Source organism: Octopus sinensis, linkage group LG2, assembly GCF_006345805.1.
Source record: "Octopus sinensis linkage group LG2, ASM634580v1, whole genome shotgun sequence".
NCBI lineage: Eukaryota > Metazoa > Mollusca > Cephalopoda > Octopoda > Octopodidae > Octopus > Octopus sinensis.
In genome coordinates this window covers 96,959,616-96,985,894 of record NC_042998.1, presented here as the reverse complement: position 1 = coordinate 96,985,894, position 26,279 = coordinate 96,959,616, and the positions used below count along the sequence as shown (strand labels likewise).

Here is a 26,279-nt window from a genome sequence, read left to right as displayed (position 1 = left end):
TTTCTAATTAAACACTTGGCCTTTATCAGACTTCTATCAACTCTATTCTCCATCATTTTCCAAACAAGATTGGATGAGGTTGGATTGTTTATGTTCAGTCCACTGCAGGATGAAGGCATCAGCATGTTCTCTGCACCAACCATAGTCTGATGTGGAGGCCATGAATTTGAGCTTAAGATCATGCTGGTTTGATGAACTTACTCTGCCACACTGACTCAAGAGTAGTTAAGTTAATTACATTGACCCCTCAGTGCTCAACTGTTACTTATTTAATCAACCCAAAAGGATGAAAGGCAAAGTCAATCTTGGCAGAGTTTGAAACTCAGAATATACTGCTAAGTATTTTCACCCAGCATTGTAAAGATTCTGCTAGCTTACCAAACAAAATGAGGTTCCCTTAATATAACAATGTCAAATAACTAAACAAAATATAGGCACTTAGTGCTTAAACTATTCAGCTTTACCTGTTATACTGGTAAATACACATTTCTTTCTAATTCCAAAATAAGTTGTAAGATGAGTATCTTTTCCTTCATAATTAACTTACTTTTAAGTATCATAGTATAGAAGAAACCTCCAAGTAAGCTGTGTTTGCAATGCAGGTTTTGATGCTCTGATGAGCCTTTTCAAAGTTAAGAGTCTGTTGGTAGAGAGACTCTGTTAGAGTGACATGCTTATTTTTACATGGCATAAGGTTAAAACCTTGACTAAAGTATATGGGGGATTTTAATATATTTACATCAGTTTGTTTAATGTGGAAGTAAAGAAAAAAAGAATACAGAAGAACATGGCAAAATATTATGAACTTTTGGTATGACTTCTTGTCCCAGGTTATCCAGTTCTTTAATTACTAACTTAATAAGTTGTTAAGTTAACATTAAAAAAACATCTATATTTTATAGTTGTGAACATTTCATTGAATTTTGTCCAAATGATGACTCTGTACTAAGAGCCAATAGTTTTATATTTAATTTTGTAATTTTTTCTTTGTAATCTTTTTTTTTTCACTAGATTCAGAAGAAGGAATTATCAAGTGTCCCTCTTTGGAAAAGATTCTTGAAGTGAGTTTTTTTAATGCTTTTGTTTTGATTTATTTCCTATATTTAAAAATATTTCTACCTAACAATAGTTATAATTGAGTTGCTATATGAGTTTTATAGAGAGATTGAAATGCCTATAGAAACAGTTTTTATCATATCTGATACCATAAATAACAAAATTCTTAATATTATTATGAAGTTGTCAAATGTTATTGTCTACCTCCCAATCAGACAGCTCATAAATTATGATAAACTGTTTCATTACATGAGCTTCTTACATTTTGACATTACTGATGATTTTAAAGTCATTAAAAGTTATTGATTTCTACCTTCCTATCAGGTATAAAACTATATTATAGCACATAAATTATGATAAGCCATTTCATTATAAGAAGTTGTTATAATTTGACTTTACTGATGGTTTGGTTTGTGGGAGAATTTATGTCAAGAAAAAAAAAAAAAAGAATATATTTTGATGCTGACTTAGTTTATTGGAAAAGATTTATGTTGGCATAGACTAGTTTTCTTAAAACACAATATATTTTGTAGATGTTAAAAGGAAATTAATTTATTCCAACTAACAGTAACTGCTGTTAAAAGAATTTAATTTAATTTTCTCTCATTTTAGTACAAACAAAACTATTAAAATTCAAACTATTGTTTGGAAAGCAGGTTAATCATTTTAAATTCAGATCTTTCACCAATATTACTCAAAATGATACATAAATCTTTTTCAATAAGCTTAGTCAGCATCAAGGTAAATCCATTATTTTATATTTACATTATCTGTGCAGCTGACATCTAATTGGTTGCCTTCATGCTTTAAGTATGGTCAGTCACTGCTTTTATTTATTTTTTTCTAATGACTTAGTCTGAAGATGAAAGGCAGAATACATGACCCTTTTTAGGGTCTTTCTGACTGATGAGAGGAATGGAGAAAGAGTGGGTACCTGGTCCAAATGCTTGTGAGAGTAAATCTGCTAAAGATACATGAGGACCAGGTGTTATTCTTAAACTAGGCATTAGATGAAATTTACCTTTTGATTTGGGCTGATAATCATCATCACATTCATCATCATCATCATCATCATCATCAGCAGCAGCATCATCAATTTTACTATCATTAGTAACTGTTTGCTTGGAATTGCTTCATTTACTGCATGCATGTTGTGACATCTAATATATAATGAAAGAACTGATATTTAATTTTATCACTATTTGAATTTTGCAGAATATGGAAAATAAACCTGCTTCAGAACATCAGGAAGTCATTCCTTACTTGAAAGAACAAATTAAAAATTTGGAAAATTGGAATAATGAACTGCGGTCAGTTTTCAAAGATTCTCGTCATGAAACCAATTTGGCTAAATTGGAAGCTGAAAAGGCTAATGAAAAAGTAAGCTGTATTTCTTAAAATGTTTATACAAGTACCTAAAGAATATAAAAAGTAATCTCCCCACCTCAAAAAAATGCTTTCTCAAATGAAAGATTATTACTTATATAAAAAATCTTAAAGAAACAAAATGACACAAGCTTTTTGCAAGAAAGTTTTTTGTATTGTGTTGAGTGCTTTCACTTCATAGCTTTTCAAACACACCTGTTCTGGAGTAATCTTTATAGAGGAAGTTGTTTTTAGTAGCAGTGTTGACTATTTCGTATTTAGTTTTAGATTTAAAAGTTTTATAAAGTATTTTTCTTTTGCCTTTTGTAGTTAATCATTTTCTTCACTTCTTCCATTTTGAAAAACATCAAAAATTTTGAATTTTTCATTTGCACAAATGTCCAGATGTTCACTACATGGAGCATGCTTATGTATCTGAACCTGATATATTAATTTTGATTCCATTTGGATGATATAATTCTCATCACATTGTATGTGATGCAGTAAATGAGATTACTTTTTGCTTTGCAATCTATATTTTTTTAATGTTTTAGTTGTTCCCTGTTCAATTATTTCACACGTCCCACAACAAAGATCTCTACAGTTCGTCACATGCATTATTTTTTCCTGTGTGAATTTTGCCTTTTTGTTGAGTCTTATAAGATTTGGCGGTTGTGTTTGGCTGTTGATAATTTGTGATTTTTAAAATTATTTTTCTGAGATTTGATGATTAGTGTAGAATTTCGTTTCCTTCAAAAGCAAAAGTACTCAAAAGAACTTACTAAATCATGCCATAACTGAAGGAAAAGAGATCCTAATTTCTGTCTTATGGAGAAGCCTTCACATTGCGGGTGATGACAAGCAGACATAAATATTCCATTTGTAGTCACCCATAATCTTAGAGACCATCACATCTTACATTCAGCCACATGATACCTTTCATCAAATCTCAGAAAAGTAATTAAAGAAAAGTAATTAAAGAATCACAAATTATCAACAGCTGAAGGCAGCCACCAAATCATTGAAAGACTTTTAACAAAGCAAACTTCAAATCAGAAGAAATATTGCAGGCAATAAACTACGGAAGTATTTATTGTGGGCTGTGTGAAGTTACCAAACAGAGAACAACCAAAAACTTCAGGAATGGGAAGGAAATGAAAATTAATGCTAAAAGGCTCATTCATGTGGTGTTTGTTTCCATTTCTCTATGTAAACATGTCTGAGCTGTTTGTTATTTGATAGACTGAGAAATTATTATCCCAACTTGAAAACTTGTTGGGATAATAGGAAAGGCTTCTGACCATAGAAAAGTCTGTCTTAGCATGCTCTCATCTGACCTATACAAACGTGGAAAAGTGGATGTTAACAATGATCACACACACGGTGGAATTTTCTGTTGAAGATGATGTATGATTGTTCAGTTTTTTGCTGAATGATCTGCACAAACCATTTGTTAATAGCGATCAAGTGTACGTGCTGTATATGCTCACTCCCTCCATCAAATCAACATTGCCTGAACAGGTGTGCAAGTGTACCACCCATCAGTTGTCAAAATGATTGCAGAGTGACGTGAGATGAAATGTTTTGCTTGAGAACACAACATGTTGCCCGTCTGGGAATCAAACTCACAATCTAATGATTGTAAGTGCAACACTCTAACCACTAAACCACATGACTTCACACACACATGCAAATGCGTGCACATACACACACACACACGTTCTTTTTGTGATAAAATAAGCCATTTTCTCCATGTCTTCAAGCCTTGGAAAGGTTATATTGCAAAATTTATGTAAAAAACAACAACAAAAAAATCTTCCCCCAAAACAGCTATAAATGAAAAATGTTTTATTTATTTTGTAGGTAAAAAAAGTTGAACAAGAACTTGCCAATTTGCAACAGCAAGCATTTCCAACACAAGGCAAGTTTCAACCATTGGCACTACCAGAAGATATGCCTGTTAATAGTTCTGAGTTAATTGCAAATCTAAACGAACACTTAATTGTCACATTAGAGGTGAGTGTTTTATGTCGCATACACCTTTTTTTTTCTTCCACGAACCCTAAACTCCCAATAGAATTGTAGGGCACTCTCAGAGCATATAATATGTTTTGGGCATTTTAAGCTTTATGGAGCTCAAATTTTTCTTCTTTTAAGCATAACAAATTTCTGCTAGAGAGAAGGAGAAGAATCAACTCCATTACTTGATTCTCCTCATCTTCTTGTCCATGTGGAATTTGAAGAAATTGAACACTAATAACCATTATTGAAGTTTATACTTTCTTGCACAATCTGATTAACTGTAATGTCAACTAATTCTAATGTTTATATTTTCTTATTCTCTCTCTGGAAAGACATGGAGTTTCAGCTGTTTCCATATTCTTAATCACCATACTAACCATTCTTATACTAACATCTTCTTCTGGATTTTCTTTAGTCTCACTGAAATAGGTGTTAGCTATCCAATTCACACTTCTTGTCCTTGTAGAAATGAGTTGCAATGTCACTAGTGCCAAGCTGTATCAGCCTTTGCCTTTCCCTTTCTCCTGTGGTGTGGAGGGGGGAGACTGGTATGTAAGGGTGACTGTTGGTCTTCCATAAACAACTTTGCCTGGACTTGTGTTTTGGAGGGTTACTTTCTAGGTGCAATCCCATGGTCATTCATGACTGAAGGGGTTTTTTTACTCTCATATCATTACAAAAATCCTCTCTCCAATGCAATTCAGGCAAGAATCTTCTACTGTAGCCCCAGGCTGACCAAGCCTTGTAAGTGGATTTAGTCGATGGAAACTGAAAGAAGCCAGTCGTATATATGTGTGTGTGTGTGTGGTGTGTGTGTGTGTGTATATATATATATCATGATCATTGTTTAACATCTGTTTTCCTTTCTGGCATGGTTTGGACAAATATATAAATATATATATGTGCATGTGTATACATAGTACAGATACTTAAGTAATCGATTTTCTTACATATACTTGGAAAATTGATTTTCTTAAATGCCCCTGAGGCTGTCTTGAGGTAGTGAATAATTTCTGCTACTTAGTAATGGGGAGCATGTATAGAGAATGTAATATCTAGAATAAGAATAGGATGGAGAAAATTCAGAGAGCATTTGCCTTTGTCGGCAACCATTTCTCTCTCCAAGTGAAAGGAAGATTGTATGATGCATGTGTATGAACAGCAATTCTATATGGTAGTGAGATGTGAGCCCTGAATTCAGAAGACATGTGAAGACTAGAGAAGAATGAGGTTATTATGCTCTGCTGGATATGCAATGTAAGTGTACATGTGTAACAGAGTGCTAATGTGTTGAGAGAAAAGTTAGGTATAAGAGGAATTAGATGCAGTGTGCACAAGAGAAGACTGCTAGTATGGTCATGTGATGCAGATGGAAGTTGAAGTGCCACTCACTCAAAGTGGATGAAACTTGTGGAAGAAGGAGACCCAGAAAACATAGGATGAAGTACTGAAGGACATCCTGAAGACATTGCACCTTTCAGAGGAGATGACAAAAGGCTGAGATATATGGCACCTTGCTGTACTCAAGACCCGTCCTCCGCAGCAGAAGTGTTAAGGCCACACCCCTCTGGCATAGAGGATTGGCCTGCAAGAGTCCTGTACCAGTATCATGTAAAAAGTACTTGTGCTGATGCCACATACAAAGCATTTGCACCAGTGCTATGTAGTAGAGCACTCATGCTGGTGTCATATTAAAAGCACTCAGCACATACTGTAAAGTGGTTGGCATTAGGAAGGGCATCCAGCTATAGAAACTAAGCCAAATCAGACTGGAACCTCGTGTAGCTTCCCAGCTTGCCAGCTCTGTCCAAACCATGCAATCCATGCCAGTATCGAAAATGGATGTTAAAAGATGATGATGATGATGCTGATGTATATGTTATATATATATATGTATGTATGTGTGAGTGTGTGTATGTTTGTAAAGGTTGGCAATAGGAAGAGCATCCAGCTCACCTATGCAAGCATGGAAAACTGAATTTTAAAATGATGATGATGATAATGATGAATCACTGTCTTGTGATTTGGAACACTTTATATTTCTCCTCACCAAGTAACCTCGACTTTCTTTTTATCACTAAATATTTTACTATGCTCTCCTTTGGTTTCTATTCCTTCCAAGCTTGGTTCCTTACCTCTTAACACTATTTCTCATTTTATCTATTGCCTGACTGACACTCTGCTCTAGCTAGAGGTAGTTACTGGCTTGCAATTGGTATCACTTAAAAACAACCAATTTTACTGTTATAGATTTCAGTTATGTTGTCTTTATATAAGCATAATTACAAGTTACACTTAGATAAGATTCATTCACACTTAACTCCTAGCTTTTCTATATCTTTCTTGATGTTTACCTGAATTTACTAACCACTTATCTAAACTGAGGAGTGCACTCTTCTTCAAGTTTCTTTATATCCTATACTATGGACATAGTCTCTGTTTACACTGGTGTATCCATTTTGATGTTCCCTGATGTAACCACCATTAAAATCTTATTTGTGCATGTATAAATATACACATATAACATATGTGGATAAACTTATTTTACGGTATTAATTATATTTCAGGAGTTGTTTATTCATCAAGAGCAAATAAAACAGACTGAGAGCAGTTTGGAATCCTATCACAGAAAATTTGCTGTTGTGAGACAACAACTGGGTCTGCTTTACGCTGACTATATCAAATCAAATCAGGTAATGTGGTACCATTTGATTCAGACATTATCAGATGAAATGAGCACTAATTCTTTATATTTAGATCTTAAGAATCACTATTAAAATATAAGATAGTGAACCACTTTAATAATTTTGGTAAAATTTTTCTTTAATGACCAGTTTTATAAACAATATAAATTTATGCATTTTAAAATAACCAGATCTATTAATATTTTTCTATAACAAGGCGAGGAGCTGGCAGAAACGTTAGCACGCTGGGTGAAATGCTTAGCGGTATTTCGTCTGTCTCTACGTTCTGAGTTCAAATTCCACCGAGGTCAACTTTACCTTTCATCCTTTCAGGGCTGATAAATTAAGTACTAGTTGCATACTGGGGTTGATCTAATTGACTGGCACCCTCCCAACAAATTTCGGGCCTTATGCCTAGAGTAGAAAAGAATATTTTTCTATAACTTGTATTGTCACTTATGAAACATCAATACCTTCATAAAATATATATTAACCTAGCATAAATCTTCTCTTGCTTTACTATAGTCTCACTCAGTCAAAGAGGATCTTAGTCTTGTGAGTTACATGGTGACCCCACTTGTGCTGGTGCACAAATAAAAGCGTCCAGTACACTCTGTAAAGTGGTTGGCATTAGGAAGAGCATTCAGTTTTAGAAACCCTGCAAAGGCAGAATTGGATCTTGATGCAATCCTTCAACCTGCTGCAGCTTATGTAACCATCCATCCTGTGTCAATGTTGGAAGATATACATTAGAAGATGATGATGAGGATTATATGTGAATGACATTATAGTAAAATATATGCATATTACAGATTTAACAGGAAATGTTTTCCACCAAATCTCTGAAGAGTGACTTTAGCTTATTGTAGTTGTGATACCTGTGCTGGTGGCATGTAAAAAGCATCATCCAAACGTGGCTGATGCCAGCACCGCCTTGACTGGCTTCTGTGCTGGTGGCACGTAAAAAGCACCAACCGATTGTGGCCATTGCCAGCCTCCCCTGGCCCCTGTGCTGGTGGCACATAAAAAGCTCCTACTACACTCACGGAGTGGTTGGCGTTAGGAAGGGCATCCAGCTGTAGAAACACTGCCAGATCAGACTTGAGCCTGGTGCAGCCTCCTGTCTGGCAGGCCTTGGTCGAACCGTCCAACCCATGTTAGCATGGAAAACAGACGTTAAATGATGATGATGATGAAAGGGTAATCAATATATAAAAAGAAACAAATTACTGAACTTTTTGAATAATATCATACTTGGGAGCATCACTATATATATAAAATTCAAAATAATCACAGGCATGATTGTGTAGTTAAGAAGCTCACTTGGCAACTGCTTAGTTCTGGGTTCTATTCTGTTGTGTGACTTTAGTCAGATGTCATAGCCTTGTGTTGACTAATGCCTTGTGAGTGAAATTTAGAAAACAGAAACTGTAGAAGCCTGTACTATGTGTGTGTATATATACATACATATGCATGAATTCAAACATGCATGCATACATGTATGTGCAGCGTGTGCGCATGTGTATTTACACGAATGAAAGATGAGAACTGGTATATTGAAACTGAAGTACCCTACTGTGCATGTCTGAATGAGTTATCTCCCCTTACTTCAGTTACTTCGTTGCATTTCGTACCTAATAGGCATAGGGAAATAAGCACCTAACTTGGTGTTGGGATCACTATTATTATCATGCTCCAGCATGACCTCAGTTTAAAGACTGAAACCAGCAGAGAGAGAGAGAAATATATATAACCTGTCTTTTTCTTCTTCATGTGAGTGAACTATATTCTTGCCAAAATTTCTGTTTTCTATAATCTTCTCACACAATGACACACCATAAACCATTTAAAGTAAATATCTGCCTTCAGTTCATTGAACATCACTTAAAGAAAAATAATTATAAATTCAAAATTCTGAAGGTCCAATTAATTAAGAGCTCAGTACTTTAACTTGGAGAGCATAAATGAGCAAGCTTCATTTGATGTTTGGAGTTCTCATTAAAATATAGCAGTGTCAGAGTATCTTTTTATGTCTTAAATTCTCTGTTATGGTATTATCTTATTGTAGAGTCTTTTCTGGCTTAAATTAGCTCTCATCATCATTACCATCATTTGGCTTTCACTTTTCCATGTTTGCTTGGGTCAGACAGAATTTGTTCAGACAGATTTCTCTACAGTTGGACGCCCTTCCTGTCACCAACTCTTACCTGTTTCCAAGCAAGGTAATATTTCCAATGGTCAAACGTGTTTTTCATGGAAGAGTGAAAACAAACAATATCATTTGTATAATGGTGATGCTCATTTACAACTATCACATGATATTAAGAGAACACACATACGCATGTATATACATACACACAACTGGGTTCTTTGTTTCCATTTACCAAATTTACTCACTAGGCTTTGGTTGGCTTGGGGCTATATTAAAAGACACTTGCCCAAGATGCTGCATAGTGGGACTGAACCTGAAACTTCTCAACCACACAGCCATACCTCTGTTTTAGTTCTGTTGAAATTTTATCCCTTCACTCACAACAGTTTATTTGCTTCCACTGTTATTTTTTCTTAGGAACATGAAACTGAAGTAACAACGTTGAAAGAAAAAATAAATCAATTAGAAGACTTAAATCAGCAGAACCTTGTCAAATTGCAGGAATTTGATGTAAGATTTTGGTTTTGTTTACTTTTGGCCTTTTGAAGTTAATCTTTCCTGACTAGTAATTTGCTATAATTGCCCATATGTTTTAAAAATATCTCTTTTACTACTAAATTTATTACGCAAAAAAAAAAAAATTGCCATATCTATTTTCTACCTTCAGTTCTATATTTAAGAGATGAAGAATTATGTACATTATTTACATTCGACGGATATTTGTCCTCATCTTGTTTGTTGTTAACACAACGTTTCGGCTGATATACCCTCCAACCTTCTTCAGGTGTCTTGGGGAAATTTCTAGCCTGGGTTCTCATTCCTAAGGTATTTTTCGATGTTTTTGTTGTTATTGTTGTTGTTGTCGTTCAGGTCACTGCTTGGAATCGAACTCGGAATCTTGGGGTTAGTAGCCCGTGCTCTTAACCACTATGCCATATGCCCATGGGCATAGTGGTTAACCCCAAAATTCCGAGTTCGATTCCAAGCAGAGACCTGAACAATAACAATAATAATAATAATAATAACATCGAAAAATACCTTAGGAATGAGAACCCAGGTTAGAAATTTCCCCAAGACACCTGAAGAAGGCTGGAGGGTATATCAGCTGAAATGTTGTGTTAACAACAAACAAGATAAGGACAAATATCTGTTGAATGTAAATAATGTATTTTCTACCTAATTGTTTAGTTCTCTTTCTTCATCTAATTCCACAATTAGTTACCTATTTCATTTTTGCATATTTACTCCATCTCTCCATTCCAACCATTAATTTCACAGTCAATTTGCACTGTAATTTGTGTTAACTTTTTTGAATAATTACATAATTCAAAGCACTGTTAAGCAGCATAGATATTATTATAAAATTTCTTATAAGGGTGGGACTTGAGGTTGTGGTGGAAAATAAACAAACTTTAGATTAGTTCAAATGTTTGGAACATATTTGACCTATATTACAGGCATCTTCACTGAGGTTTGCCATGGAGAAAAAGTCTCCCATTAGGCAAAAGGTATTAAAAATACCAAAGTCAGTTCAGAGTGCCTCTCATGGACTGGTACATGCATTTCTAAGACAACTCTGAAGACAGCTAAAGACTTCACTTCCTTATAAGAAGTCAGTAGATATCTACTAATTGCATGCATCAACCACCAGGCTGGAACAAAATATAGAGCTGGTACTCAAAGCAGTGATGTAAAATAAACAAATTTTAGATTGGTTCAAATATATTTGGGGAATATTTGACTTGTAAATGGACATTTTCATGCAGCTTGCCATGGTGAAAATTTCTTATGCTATTAATTGTTCAGTTATTCTACCTTATTCCATTTATATGAGTGTGTTTTATTTTCTATGTTATTTACATAAATTACTTGTATTGTTAAATTACTTGTATTATTATTTATATTATTGTTACTGTACTTGGATTCTATTTTCTAATTCCAGCGCTTACAGGATTCTTTAGCTCACGATGAATCTGAAATTACTAGACGTTTGTCTGAACAGAGTCGGAGAATGACTGTGTTAGCTGTAAATGAGAAAGCACTCACTCGTAGCTATCATACTATGTCAGAAATTGAAAAATCTGCTAGAAAGGTTTGTGTGGAGATTCCTAAAATGTAATTTTTTTGTATTTTAATGAACTTGTTATTTATTTATGAGCTGAATGTACTTTTTTTTAGTTACTGAAAGAAGAGGCAGTGCCAATTAGATTTGCAGTCTTCAGGGCCATACCTTTATCTAAAACTGACTTTTGTTGATACTTTCTGGAAAATGTTAATCAATTATAGAAAAAAACTATACAGTGCTATAGAGTTTGTGTTATTAATAGGGCTTCTTTTCGATCGATGTCCAATATTTTAAATCCAGGTTTGTCCCCGTTCATGGGGGTGGCCATATCTACCTCATTCTTACAGCAACTGATTTCACACCATCTTGCTTGGTTTTGGGCGTCCTCCCTCCTCAAGTCAACCCTTCCAATCTCCTTCTCCACCTGTCCCCTCCACGTTTTCTTTGGTCAACCTCACTTTTGTGGTTCATTCACTCTAAACTCAAGCTTTCTGCTCAGAACATGATCATTATCCTTCCTCAACACATGTCCATACCATCACACTCCATTCACCCTCTTTTTTAAAAGATGTGTGTATATATATATATATATATATAGATATAGATATATTATTAGAGGGAAAAGGATAACAATATAATATACACCTGCTAACTTGGAAGCCTAATCCCTAGCTCCAGCCTCAGCCATGAACTTAACAGATGACCATTTACAGCGCGCACACACACACACACACATTTGTTACTACCTTGTTTACTAATAAAAAAAATAGGTATTTAAACAAAACTTTGGTTTTGATCTACACAAGTATTAACATATTGGCCAAGGAGTTTTCTGATTTTCTCCAATAAGCTGTTGTAATCTTTTTCTAGTACCTGTTATTAATAAAAGGCATTGAGAAAATGTTTATAAGATTTAATTTTTATTTACATTATACTTACTTTCCTTACTCTAAAATATGGAACCTAAAAATACTAAATGAAAATCATCATCATCATCGTTTAATGTCCATTTTCCATGCTAGCATGGGTTGGATGGTTTGACAGGAGCTTGCCAGCTGAGGAGCTATTCAGACTCCAGTTGTTTATTGTGGTATGGTTTCTACAGCTGGATGCCTTTCTTAATACCAAGGCAAAAGAAATACAAGAAAATATAAAATATCATTGTTATTAATATAGAATATTATTTAGAATATAATTATCTGTTATATGCTCTTGAGTGTGGGTATTTGAGGTATTTGGACATTGTATAAATATGTGAAAAGTTAGTGATTTGTGTCCATGGCCAAGATGTTTAACTATTAATGGCTTTAAGTATGTTTTGCTCTAAATAGGTATTGTAGAGGGCACAGTTCATCATTGTAAGCAGTAAAACTACTGTAGAATTTGCAATTACTTTGTTGGGTACCAAATTAAGTTCTATTTGCGGGGAAAAATTTATTTATAATTAATGACTAGTAGCTTATCTAAGAAGAGATTTACTTCTTATCCATTTAACACTATGGACATTTAAGCTGAACACTGGCCCTGTCAATTTGTATAGAATTAGCTATTTTCCTCATCATATCTTGTGTAACTGAACTAGCCTTAGATTGACATGTGAAACTACTGTTTAGATTTTCAAATAGAGCAGTAACTATTCTCAGTAATACTTCTGTTATATTGTAGCTATTCGGTTGTAATATGACAGAATCGCTACTGTAATTTATCAAAGTAGTTATTTTGTAGGTTCAGTCACCAGTTTTTATGTTTAAAAATTTTCTTTTCCCTTTCCAGGAAATATCAAAACTGAGAAACGATTCTATTTCAATGGAAAAAGCTGTGACTGAGAAAATTGGTTACTTACAACGTCATAAGGTTAATTACAGTGGTTTTGACTTTAATTTTGGTTTAATTATGCATTTTATAAAATATTTGATTTTTATCTTTCTTTTTAAACACTTCTGTATTTATTATATGCTATTTATTAAGTTATTCAATAATTCATTGACTAAGTAAACTCCTTTATACTTAATCTATTTATTAAGTAATTCTTCCTACTGTTCAAATTCTCTCAGGGTCAGCTTTGCCTTTCATCATTTTAGGGTTAGTGGAAATAAGTACCATTTGAGTACTGGGGTTGATGTAACTAACTTATCTCCTCCCCTGAAATTGCTGGCCTTGTGCCAAAATTTAAAGCCAACATTTCTCTAAAACCTCCTAAATTTCAATGGAATTATAATAGAAGACAAAGAGACAACTAAGACTAACTATATTCTTTTCCATCCTTCCTGAGATTGGCCTGATGGAGGCAAAGTGGCTGAGTTCTTTTTGAGTGTTAGGCCTCATGGAGGCAATGACCAAGACCTTTGGCATTATGTCGTGCTTGAAAAGAAGATCCATCAAGCTGAGCAAAATTGCAGTCGTGACAGAAACTGGTGTCCTACAAATTGGCACCCATGCTGGTGGTATGTAAATGCACCCCAGTGTCATGCAAATGGCACTCATGCCAGTGGCACATAAAAGCATCCATTATACCCTTAGAATGGTTGGCATTAGGAGGGGTATCCAGCTGTAGAAAGGCATACTAAATCAGACTGGAGCCTGGTATAGCCTTTCAGCATGCCAGCCCAGTCAAACTCTCCAACCCATGCCATCATGGACAACAGATGTTAAATGATGATGATGATGATGATATGGAGTGGTTGGCGTTAGGAAGGGCATCCAGCCGTAGAAACATTGCCAGATCAAACTGGGCCTGGTGCAGCCTTCTGGCTTCCCAGACCCCAGTTGAACCGTCCAACCCATGCTAGCATGGAAAGCGGACGCTAAACGATGATGATGATATATATACACACATACACACGCGCATGCATACACACATATATATATCATTATCATCCTTTAACATCTGTTTTCCATGCTGGCATGAGTTGGACAGTTTGACTGGAGCATGCAAACTGGAGATCTGCACCACGTTCCTGTCTCATTTGGCTTGGTTTCTATGGCTGGATGTCCTTCGTAATGCCAACCACTTTATAGTGTGTGCTGGATGCTTTTAACATGGTATCACATGATATCTTTTATGTGGCATTGGCACAAGTGCTTTTTACATAGCACCAGCGCAGGAGTCATGCAGGCTGGTCCTCCTCACCAGTGAGAAGTGAGAGAAGCCTTAACACTTATGCTGTGTAGGACAGGTTTTCTTGAGTACAGCAAAGTGCCAAGTGTCTCGATCCTTTGTATAGCAAGGCCCCAATTATCTTGGTCCTTAATGCAAGCAACAAGGCCTTGAGTTTCTCATATATGTATGTATATATATATATATATATATAATATATATATATATATATATATAAATGGATGAAAGAATTATCCTTTGTTTACCATTAACATGGAAAATTCAACAAACAGTTACCAGGGTAGCAAAATTCACGTAAGTAACAAGTATGTAGTGACCTATTCAAAGGTAGAAACTCCTGGTTAATGTGCAGTAATTTGTGTAGTATAAGTAAATAAATGGAGTTGAATGCAGATGCTATTCAAATTCTTTTACTTTCGACATATGGTTCGAAGATAACATTGGTTTTATTCCAAAGGAATAAATGGTGTAAAATGCAATCTTCTCATCAGGAAAGAAAGAGAACCTACCTAAAAAACAAGACATAACAATTTTGATGACTGCATCATCAAAACGATGCAGTCATTAAAATTGTTATAATGTCTTGTTCAGATAGGTTCTCTTTCTTTCCTGATGAGAAGATTGCATTTTACACCATTTATTCCTTTGGAATAAAATGAATGTTGTCTTCGAAACATATGTCGAAAGTAAAAAAAATTTGAATAGCATCTGCGTTCAACTCCATTTATTTACTTTATATATATATATATATATATATATATATATATATACACACACACACTGATAGCAACATCATAGGCATTATTTTATATGTGGGACTGTTAGAAACACAGGTTTATGCCTGAAAAATATTTTAGGAATATATGTGGGTATTTTTTAAATACATTTTAATATAATTTGATATGTGTGGCCAGTATTTAACTTCAAATACCACTCCGCCTTTTTTGTTTTATACTTTTACATATTGCAATATATCATTATGCTAAACATGAAATTATTTTTATATTAATGGAGTCCTCTGCTAAAATGATTTATGCAAAAATATTTATGTGTTATGCATGCAAGATATTCTCTCTTTCACTCTATGTCTGTATCTCTGTCTGTCACTGTTTGTGTGTCTGTCTGTTTGTGTGTCTGTCTGTTTGTCTGTGTGTCTCTCACTGTTTCTCTCTCATTCACACATACACACTCATGCACATGCACTCAAACTTTTTATTATTCATCAAAAATATATCAATATATAAAAATATAAAAAGTAGGAAAAGTGAAAGGCTTTAGCTTGTTTTAAATAATATTTTTCAACTGTCTTAATTTTAGATTACTTTTCATTTATCATTATCTTTACATATTATACACTCAATAATATTCCTAGCTCCATGTTAAATTTACATGTTTCTAAAAGAATATCTTTAGGCCATCTTGAGATAAATTGATATTTCTTATACATTTTTTATGTTATTCTTTAGTGAAAACTGGATTTAAAATTGTATCCTAATTTTATATAGCTAATTAGTTAGTTAGCTCTGTCTTCAGCTTTAGAATTCATCAGGTTAGATACCCAGCTTCCATGACATGTAAGTGACCAAGGTCATGATGTTCTAGAAATATGATGCTGGTCTGGCATAGGGTTACTCACTAGAGTGGACTGGAGCAACATGAAAAGCTGGTGGCACGTAAAAAGAACCATTTGAATGTGGTCAATGCTAGTGCTGCCTGATTGGTCCTATGCCAGTGGCATGTAAAATGCACCATTTGAGCATGGTTGTTGCCAGTGCCACCTGGTTAGTTCCTATGCTGATGGCACATAAAAAGCACCATTCGAGCATGATTGTTGCCAGTGTCACTTGACTGGCTCCTGTGTTGGTGGCACGTAAAAAGCACCATTCAAGTGTGGTTGATGCCAGCACCACCTGACTGGCCCTTGTGCCAGTAGCACATAAAAAGCACCCCCTACACTGTCAGAGTGGTTGGCGTTAGGAAGGGCATCCAGCTGTAGAAACCTTGCCAGATCAAATTGGAGCCAGGTGCAGCCTTCTGGCTTACCAGCCTTCAGTCAAACTGTCGAGCCTATGCCAGCATGGAAAGCGGATGTTAAATGACGATGATGTTGATAATAATGCATGCTCAGGTGCACTACAACTCATCAAAGGTGCATGTACATTACATAAAATTATGTACAAAAGTCAGGAAATTGAACGGTGTATGAGTCATGATATACATGCGTGCATGTCTATAGAGGGGGGATATCAGGTGTAGTGTGGGCGAATTTCAGGAAGCATAGAGGTTTTAAAGGATGCAATGTCTTGGCAATTAGCAAATGATGCAGGTAGTTTGTTCTATGCTTCAGCAACTCTGAGTGTGAAAAAATGTTTCTGAAATTCATGAGAGCTGTGCTGTTTTCTGACTTTGTAGGCATACCCATGTGTGTTAGGCACATGGAGCTCAAAAAGGTGCTCAGGGTAGTTATGGCATGATGGTTAATAATTTTGTGGGTGTTTACCAAGTCAGTTGCCAGATGTTAGAGCTTCAATGTATCTATGCTCAGGAAAGCAAGCTGCTCAGAATATGGTAGATGCCTGATGGAGGGTATTCACTTGGCTGCATGTCTCTGAACAGTTAATAGGAGGTCAATGCCCTGAGCAAGATAGGGGTTCCAGACTGGTGAACACAATGCACCACCCAGCCCATGTATCGAAACCCTGACCTAACAATTGTGAATGTAACATTCTAATCATTTGTCTACACAGTTTCACTTTGAGGAGGATTTTAGGGAAATTAATGTTTGAAAGAAACAAACCTCATAATAAATTTATTTACTTCTTCAGTGATTGTCGAATCTCTATTTTATTTTAAAACAGTACACTTCCACATTCAAGATAAATGCTTTGCAGAAGGCTCTGGAAGATTCCGTATCTTCTGAAGAGTTGGAAAAGGCTAATAAAGAGTACCAAACTCTTACAGAAAACTACCGAGATCTTTTAGAAAGAGAACATCTGTTTATAGCAAAATCCGAAGCATTTGCTGGTCTTGAGGTAATTACATTAATGCTATTCCTTATTCCTTTTATCTATCTTCTCATTTCTTGTGTTCTATAACTTTTGAACTCCTTTCTTGTATTAAAAAAAGAGAAAAACAAACTTGACAAGCTATAGGGGCAGGTATGGCTGTGTGGTTAAGAAGCTTGCTTTGCAACCACAGGGTTTTGCATTCAGTCTCATTCTACCTTGCGCAAGTGTTGTCTACTATAGTCCCAGGTTGACAAAAGACTTGTGAGTGGATTTGGTAGGTTGAAGCTGAAAGAATTCTGAGGGTATGTGTATCAGCATCATCATCATTTAACATCCATCATCATGTTGGCATGGGTTGGATGGCTTGATGAGAGCTGGTAAGCCAGAGGACTGCACTAAGCTCCACTGTCTCTTAACATGGTTTCTATGGCTGGATGTCCTTCCTAATGCCAACTATGATACAAAGTAGACTGAGTAGTTTTTATGTGGCACCAGCACTGGCAAGGTTTGATTTTCATGGCTGGATATCCTTTCTAACATTGTGTAAGTGTGTATGAGCATGTGTGTGTGTGCGTTTACTCTTGTGTTGACATCAAGTGATGATATCAAACACTGATTGCTTTTATACAAATTATGTTAGTTTCCAGTCTTCCATGAAAAACATGTCTGACAATGGGGAAATATCTTACATGGAAACAGATGACGGTTGGCAACAAGAAGGGCATCTGCACATAGAAAATCTGCCTCAATAGATTCTGTTTGAACCATGCAAACATAGGAAAATGGATGTTAAACAGTTATAATGATATAGAAGAAAGTAAGAAGGGAAGTTAGCATTTTAATATTTGAAACAAAGTTCACATTTATTAAGAGGATAAAAATCTAGATTCTGAGTAATCTCAGAATGGTCTGAGCCGGTAACTATTAATCCATTGTAAAGTTGATTAGACAGGCTTAATAAATTTAGTTGTGAAGAATTTAGTGCTGCAAGTGCTTGACCATCAACAGACAGAAGGCAGTTGAATTTGATGAAGTTATTGCTAACTTTTACATTGCAAAATGTTATAGCTAATTGGTATTTTTGTTTCCTTTAATTGCAGGAGGAAGTAATTCAACTGAAGAATGAAAATGAACATTTAAACAAAATACTTGAACTAGAAAAAGACAAAGTTAATGTCTTATCAGATAATTTTGAAAAGATGAAGAACGCCGGTAAAAATATTTCCTTTGAGATGACAGACATTTTGTTATGTTTCTTTACTAAAACTTTTGCCAGTTTTTAAAAAATTGTATTGTATATTATGACATTTATTAATGTTATCACTAATACCGTCACTTCTGTTGCTGACAGCAGCAACTTTGTACTACAAGCCAATGAGGGACTCTCTTTGTAGTTGCTTGACCTGCCAGAAATAGCAAGCAAACTCCTCTTTGAGATGCTATGAACTAATTCCATTTTGGCTGTTGTTTTATGGACCCTTGATTATTTAAGCAAAAACAAATAGAGTATGCAATGCCTACCACTCCTGCATTGCATACCAAGGGCATCCTGCTGTAGAAACCATGCCAAATGAGACTGGAGTCTGGTGCAACTTTCCAGCTTGTCAGCCCTGGTCAAACCATCCAACCCATGCCAGCATGGACAATGGATGCTAAATGATGATGATGATGATTCGACTAGTGGGAGTCATCATCATTCTCTTCTTCATCATCATTAACCATTTTACTATGATGTGTGAAAGATAGTTGAAAAGTAATTGCACTAAAGAAAAACTAGTAATAGATAATGACTTCAGATCTGAGATTATTGGATTTTGCAGTGTTAATGGCACAGGACTTGGACTTATTAATAACTGCTGTATTGAAAATTTGTCTAACATATTTCAGGTGTAGGCATGGTTGTATAGTTTGGAAGTTAGCTTCTGAATCATAAGGATTTGGGTTCAGTCCTACAATGCAGCACCTTGGGCAAATGTCTTCTACTGTAAACCTGGGTCAAACAATGCCTCATGTGTGAATTTAGTAGACGGAAAGCAAATGAAGGTCATGTATGTATGTGTGTGTGTATGAGAGAGAACATGAATGTTTGCATCCAGTATGCTTCATAAGAAAAACTGCTGAGTAACACGCTGAAATTGGTTGTCTTTCTCTTCAGTGAATTGGCTGAAATTGGTTGTCTTTCTCTTCAGTGAATTGGCTTTTGCTGGCTCTGTACTTTCAAAGATGAGTGGAATAAACTGTCTCTTACTTTGAAACCTAGTAATGGTTATTGACAGGAAGAGCATCCAGCTGTAAACAATGTCTAATAATATATATTCGTTTAACTCATGCAAATATATGGAATAAATGCATTAAAAAAACAAATATATTTTAGTATGTAAAAAATGCTAAAACAACTAATGTTTTTTAATTTAGTGAGCTATTTTTTTCCTTATTGTTTGTCACTGACAGATGCAAAGTCAGTAAATGTTAATGAAAATGGAAGTCAAACTGAGAAACTGGTGAGAACTGAAATGAATGAATTGCATGAAAAGCAACGGGCTGAGCATGCAGTTCAAATGTATGATAAGTCAAAGTTCCTGATTACTGGTTTGGAAAAACGAATCAAAGAACTGGAAGAAAATTTGGCAGAAGTAAGTAAATATATTTCAAAACGTTTTTTCCTCAGGACGGCCTGCTGTGCTAACCTTGGATTGTAGGATGACCCGCAGTACTTGAGGAGATCTATTGAGTCAAGTACATCAGCATCAAAATAAAAATCAAATGGAAATTGTAGTTGTGATACCCGTGCCGGTGGCATGTAAAAAGCACCATCCGAATGTGGCCGATGCCAGCACCACCTGACTGGCATCCATGTCGGTGACATATAAAAAGTACCAGCTGACCGTGGCTTTTTGCCAGCCTCCTCTGGCCCCTGTGCCGGTGGCACATAAAAAGCACCCACTACACTCACAGAGTGGTTAACGTTAGGAAGAGCATCCAGCTGTAGAACCACTGCTAGATCAGACTGGAGCCTGACACAGCCTCCAGTCTTCCCAGACCCCGGTCGAACCGTCCAACCCATGCTAGCATGGAAAACGGACGTTAAACGATGATGAGGATGATGATGATGTGTACTCATCACTTGTTAATTCATTCGTTCAAGTCCAAGACTGCTTGTTTGTCCTGTATTGTTTGTTCTATGTCAAACTTGTATAGTTTTTGAAAAATAAATTTATGTGTTATCTGTGAACTGACAGTGCTCTTATGCAGTGCTCTTTGGTCATTTTTCTGTTACTAAATAAAGCTTGTCTTTACTGTTTAATACCTGGATGGTAAGACCAGTTAAAGCTGCACACAAATACTATCCAATAGTATAATTGATAGCCTGTCTCTGAAAGCAACCCTCACACACATATAAATACATACACACTTATATACATACATACAGACTGACCCACTGGCATACCAACACCCATACACATTCGCATACATGCACACTCACACACATATATACACACTCACACACTTACACACACATGTATACAGATGCTACACCTGGTCATGTATATGTGCCCACACTTAGACATGTACATATGCATACACAGACAGCCAACACAGATTTGTGCACACACACACATGCACATGTAGGCACACACACACACACACTCAAGTGTACACATGTACATACAGGTACACACACACACCCACACACCCACATACAAACATGCAGGTCTCCGAAAGTAACCCTCACACATCACACACATCTTTACACTCACAGACATTCACACACTCACACACATGCATAAACATGTGCATGGCTACACACACGTAACCAAACTTACACTTGCGCATATGCATACACATATGTACATGTGCCCATGTATACACACGCACACTTATGCCCCTCCCCCATTTATACATTGTTTGCTAGAACAGTACAATGGCTCTTTTCCTGTTCTCTCCTCACTTAAGACCCTCTACTTATACGACAGATCATTATTTCACATATCTTTTATCATTTCCCTGTTTCAGTCATTAGACTGCGACTGCAGCCATGCTGTGGCACCACTTTGAAGCATTTTAGTCGAGTGAATCACCCCCAGTACTTACTTTTTGTAAAGCCTGCTACTTATTCTATCGCTCTCTTAAACTGAACTGCTAAGTTATGCGGATGTAAGCACACCAACACCAGTTGTCAAAGGGTGGTGGGGTACAAACACAGACACATACACATAGATACATGTATATACAAGGGGTGCTGAAAAGTTCCTGTTTTTGGGTAAAAGAAAATAGAGGAGGATCAGTTAATTATGATTTTATTCAGCATATTCCCCTCTCAGCATCACACACTTGTTGCTGCAGTCCTTCAGCTTTTTTAGGCCGTGTAAAAGAACTACGAAGGTTGGGCCTCCAACCAGGATTTTCGCAATACCCTTAAAGCCAGGAACCTTGTATATATGATGGGCTTCTTTCAGTTTCTGTGTATCAAATCCACTCACTGTGTTGAGAGAAAAGTTAGGCATAAGAGGGATTAAATGTGGTATGCAGGAGAGGAGAATGCATTGGTTTGGACATGGGATGCGTATGAGTGAAGACAGCTGTACACAGAAGTGCCTGTCACTGAAAGTGGATGATACTAGTGGAAGAGGAAGATCCAGGAAGATATGGGATGAAGTGGTGAGGACTGATCTTAGGATGTTGGGGCTCATGGATGAAATGACAGTGAACCAATATGTTTGGAGATATGCAGTTCTAGAGAAAACCCGTCCACAAAAATGAGAGCTAGAAGAGTCGTGTCCCACCCACTCTACCCTAAGAAATTGAACCACAACTCCTTGTCTAGCTGCATCTTTCTCTTCCTCACATTTCCTTTGCATAAATTATGATTGTTTTCCAATCCCCTTTCTTACCCTCACTGCCCTGCTCACTGTATCGCTATCCCCCCCCCCAACATCCACTCCCACACCCTATTTTTCTACCCAGGTTCTCCGCTCATATTCTTGTTATTTGTAAGTATACCCTAGCACTACACCATCTCTCTTTTGCTCTTTCTTACACTTTTGATGTTTCCTACTCTCTCTCTCCTCTTGTTTTTCGTCTGACTTGGTAACCAAGTATCTCCTTTATATCAGCACACTTGTTTCTGGCCTCTTTCTTGTATCTCTCTCTTACTTTCTATCTCCTCTCTCTCTCTCTCTCTCTCTCTCTCTCTCTCACTGTGTAACCATGTACCTCCTCTATAGCAAGATACCTCTTTCTGCCTCTCTATTTCCCTGTTACACTCTAACCTTTCATCATTTGGTACTGGATTACCTCCTCTAATGTCCCCTCTGTTGTGGAAAGACATCTCCTTCTGTCTCTCTGTCTGTTTGTCACACTTTAATCTTTCATTCTCTGACACAAGTTCCCCTCTACAAATCTCTCTGCCCCTCTCGTAATTCTTTGTCTTGTGAGTTACTTGGTTACCTTGCCAGTGCTGGTGCTATGTTAAAAGCATCCAGTCCACACTATAATGTAATTGGTGTTTGGAAGAGCATCCAGCTATAAAAATCATGCCAAAACTAACCTCACCTGTGCTAGTGTCACGTTAAAAGTACTGAGTCCATTCTGCAGAGTGGTTGGCGTTAGGAAGGGCTTCCAACTGTAAAATCTCTGCCAAAACAGACACAGTAACCGAGAGTAGTTTTTCTACCTGGCTGGCTCCTGTCAACTGTCCTACACATGCATGCATGGGAGATGAACATTAAACAATGATGATGGGTGCCAGTTATGTGACATCAACAACAGCCACAGCTATAATTTTCCTTGGCTTGACTGGTCTTCTCAAGCATGGGATATTGCCAAAGGTGTCAGTCACTAGTCATCGTCTCCATGAGGCCCAGTATTTGAAGATCTTGCTTCACCACCTTGTCCCATGTGTTCCTGGGTTTCCCTCTTCTACAGCTACCTTCCACTAGTAGAGATTGGCACTTCTTCACACAACTGCCCACATAGCTTTTCTCTCAAGATGTTTACACTTTGTTGTAATTGTATATATATTATATTATATGTGTATGTATATGTATGTATGTATGTATGTATGTATGTATGTATGTATGTATGTATGTATGTATGTATGTATGTCTTGTTATTATGTTACACTGCTTGAAAAACCAATATTAAGTTGTTAAGTACCGGACTTAAAAATAAGTAATGTAGAGTTAGCATATTGACTAAAACTCTTCAAGGTAGTGCCCCAGTGTGATCACAGTCTAACGACAGAGACAGGTAAGAGAATACACCATTTTTTGTGTATGTTCTGAATGAATGAAATAATAGATGTAATTGTTTTGGTTTCAATACAAAATCTGAGGTCATACACTTGCTGAACAAGTATAACTCTGAAATCATTATTTATGGCAAACTGGATTTTCAACCCAGTCACAGTTTGACATCAAGGCCACGTCACACTGTATGAAAGAAGAATCCCCACCCAAAAGAAAATACAAACAAACGAACAAACTCACACATACACACACACACACACACACACAACACACACACACACACACACACCACACACACACACACACACACACACACGCACACACAAATACATACCCACACACACAAAACAAATAAAGCAAAATATAACATGCCCGTCTTGAATTTGTATTTATTTTTTTCTTTCTTTCATGATCATCATTGTTTAATGTCCATTTCCCATACATGTGTAGGTTTGACAGTTTTATGACTTGAGAGCTGACAGACCAGAAGGCTGCATCAGACCGTAGCTGTCTGTTGTGGCATAGTTTCTATGGCTGGATGCCCTTCCTAACACCAACCACTTTACAAAGTGCAGTGGATGCTTTCGTGTGTCACTGGCACATTCTTTTAAATTATAGTTTGTAAACAATATATGATTGGTTACAGGTTTCTAACTATTGGCCACTCATTAGTTCATTGAATATTTTTGATGATATGCGTAAATGTGTGACATCATCATCATCATCATCGTTTAACGTCTGCTTTCCATGCTAGCATGGGTTAAACAATTTGACTGAGGACTGGCGAACCAGATGGCTGCACCAGGCTCCAATCTGATCTGGCAGAGTTTCTACAGCTGGATGCCCTTCCTAATGCCAACCACACCGAGAGTGTGGTGGGTGCTTTAACGTGCCACCGGCACGAGGGCCAGTCTGGCGGTACTGGCAACGGTCACGCTCAAATGGTGCTTTTTACGTGCCATCTGCACAGGTGTCAGTCCAGCGGCACTGCCAATGACCGCATTCGAATGTTTTGTTCACGTGTCACTGGCACAAATGCTAGTAAGGCGACGCTGGTAACGATCACACTCAAATGGTGCTTTTTATGTGCCACTGGCACGGAAGCCAGACAGCTGCTCTGGTAGTGATCCTGCTCGGATGGAGCTGTTAGTGCTCCACTGGCACAGGTGCCAGTCATCGAATTTGGTTCAATTTCGATTTTACTTGCCCCAACAGGTCTTCACAAGCAGATGCATATTACTTGGTGCAGAACAAGTATTTCAAAATATACAAGATTTTTTTTCCCACTGATGTTGGTTTGCTTACATCCCTGTAACTTAGCAGCTTGGCAAAAGAGACTGATAGAATGAGTACCAGATTTAAAAAATAAGTAGTGGGGTTAATCTGTTCAACTATTCTTCAAAGTAGTGCCCCAGCATGGCTGCAATCTGATGCCTAGACAAAAGATAAAAAATACTTACATCCTTGTATATATAAGCAAAAGATCGATACATATTTCATCATCATCATTCATCACTGTCATCATCATCATTCATCATCATTTATCACTGTCATCATTATCATTATCATCATCTTTTTGATTTTCCATGTTGGCATGGATTGGATTGGTCTCACCATTCATTGTGGTATGTCATCATCATCATTGCCTGTGCCTATATATATATGTATGTATGTATGTATGTATGTAGGCAGGCAGGCAGGCTAGTTCAGTTAGAGGTTGGAATAACCGTCTAAGGGATAAAAATATCTGTTATACTACTGGTATAATTACCTATGTTAACCCTGGACATACATATGCAAGCATATTATGCTCATAGGTTACAGGTAATGACAAAGATAAACATGAGTTTTATCAGGAATTAGATTCAAAGTAAACAGAAAATGGAGAAATATTGATCAACAACAATTGACTAACACCAATTATTACTTTTTAATTAAATACAAATGGACTGTATCCTGTCTAACAGCTGTTTCTGTTTCCAATGTTATAAGGTATTGCTATGGAAAATTCTTAAAATAATATTCATCATATTTGGTAATACATCCGATCTGGAACATGGAGCTTCATCAGAGTGAAGAAAAATACATAAAAGAAAAGGATAGAAAAGAAGAGCTTCGAGAAGAAGATGAAAGGCTTATCTTTTTCTCAAGGCTCTTCTTTTCTTTTCTTTTCTTTTATGTATTTTTTTCACTCTGATGAAGCTCCCTGTTCCAGATCATTATGAAATATGATGAATATTATTTTCAGAATTTTCAGTGGCTTTACTGTATAACATTGGAAGCAGAAACAGGTGTTAGACAGGATACAGTCCATTTCTATTTAATTAAAAAGTAATAATTGATGTTAGTTAATTATTGTTGATCAGTATTTCTCCATTTTCTGTTTACTTTAAATTTAGTGCCACTGGACTGGCTCTTGTGCAGGTGGCATGTAAAAACACCATTTGAGCGTGGCCGTTGCTAGTACCGCGTGACTGGCCCTCATGCCGATGGCATGTAAAAGCACCCACTACACTCTCGGAGTGGTTGGCATTAGGAAGGGCATCCCGCTGTAGAAACTC

The 26,279-nt window shown here is 36.5% G+C and overlaps 1 protein-coding gene across 2 annotated transcripts in view; it reads left to right on the top strand.

Annotated features, from left to right (window-relative positions):
• Nucleotides 1–26,279, top strand: part of LOC115225397 (centrosomal protein of 290 kDa-like) — a 141,116-nt gene that overhangs the window by 51,718 nt on the left and 63,119 nt on the right. For both annotated transcript variants that reach the window (XM_029796355.2, XM_036498548.1), the window contains exons 20-29: nucleotides 1,012–1,061; nucleotides 2,272–2,436; nucleotides 4,285–4,437; nucleotides 7,011–7,136; nucleotides 9,697–9,789; nucleotides 11,222–11,371; nucleotides 13,118–13,198; nucleotides 17,321–17,494; nucleotides 18,571–18,682; nucleotides 19,922–20,103. In XM_029796355.2, the coding sequence (XP_029652215.2) occupies nucleotides 1,012–1,061; nucleotides 2,272–2,436; nucleotides 4,285–4,437; nucleotides 7,011–7,136; nucleotides 9,697–9,789; nucleotides 11,222–11,371; nucleotides 13,118–13,198; nucleotides 17,321–17,494; nucleotides 18,571–18,682; nucleotides 19,922–20,103 (1,286 nt within the window). The remainder of the gene's footprint in view (nucleotides 1–1,011; nucleotides 1,062–2,271; nucleotides 2,437–4,284; nucleotides 4,438–7,010; nucleotides 7,137–9,696; nucleotides 9,790–11,221; nucleotides 11,372–13,117; nucleotides 13,199–17,320; nucleotides 17,495–18,570; nucleotides 18,683–19,921; nucleotides 20,104–26,279) is intronic.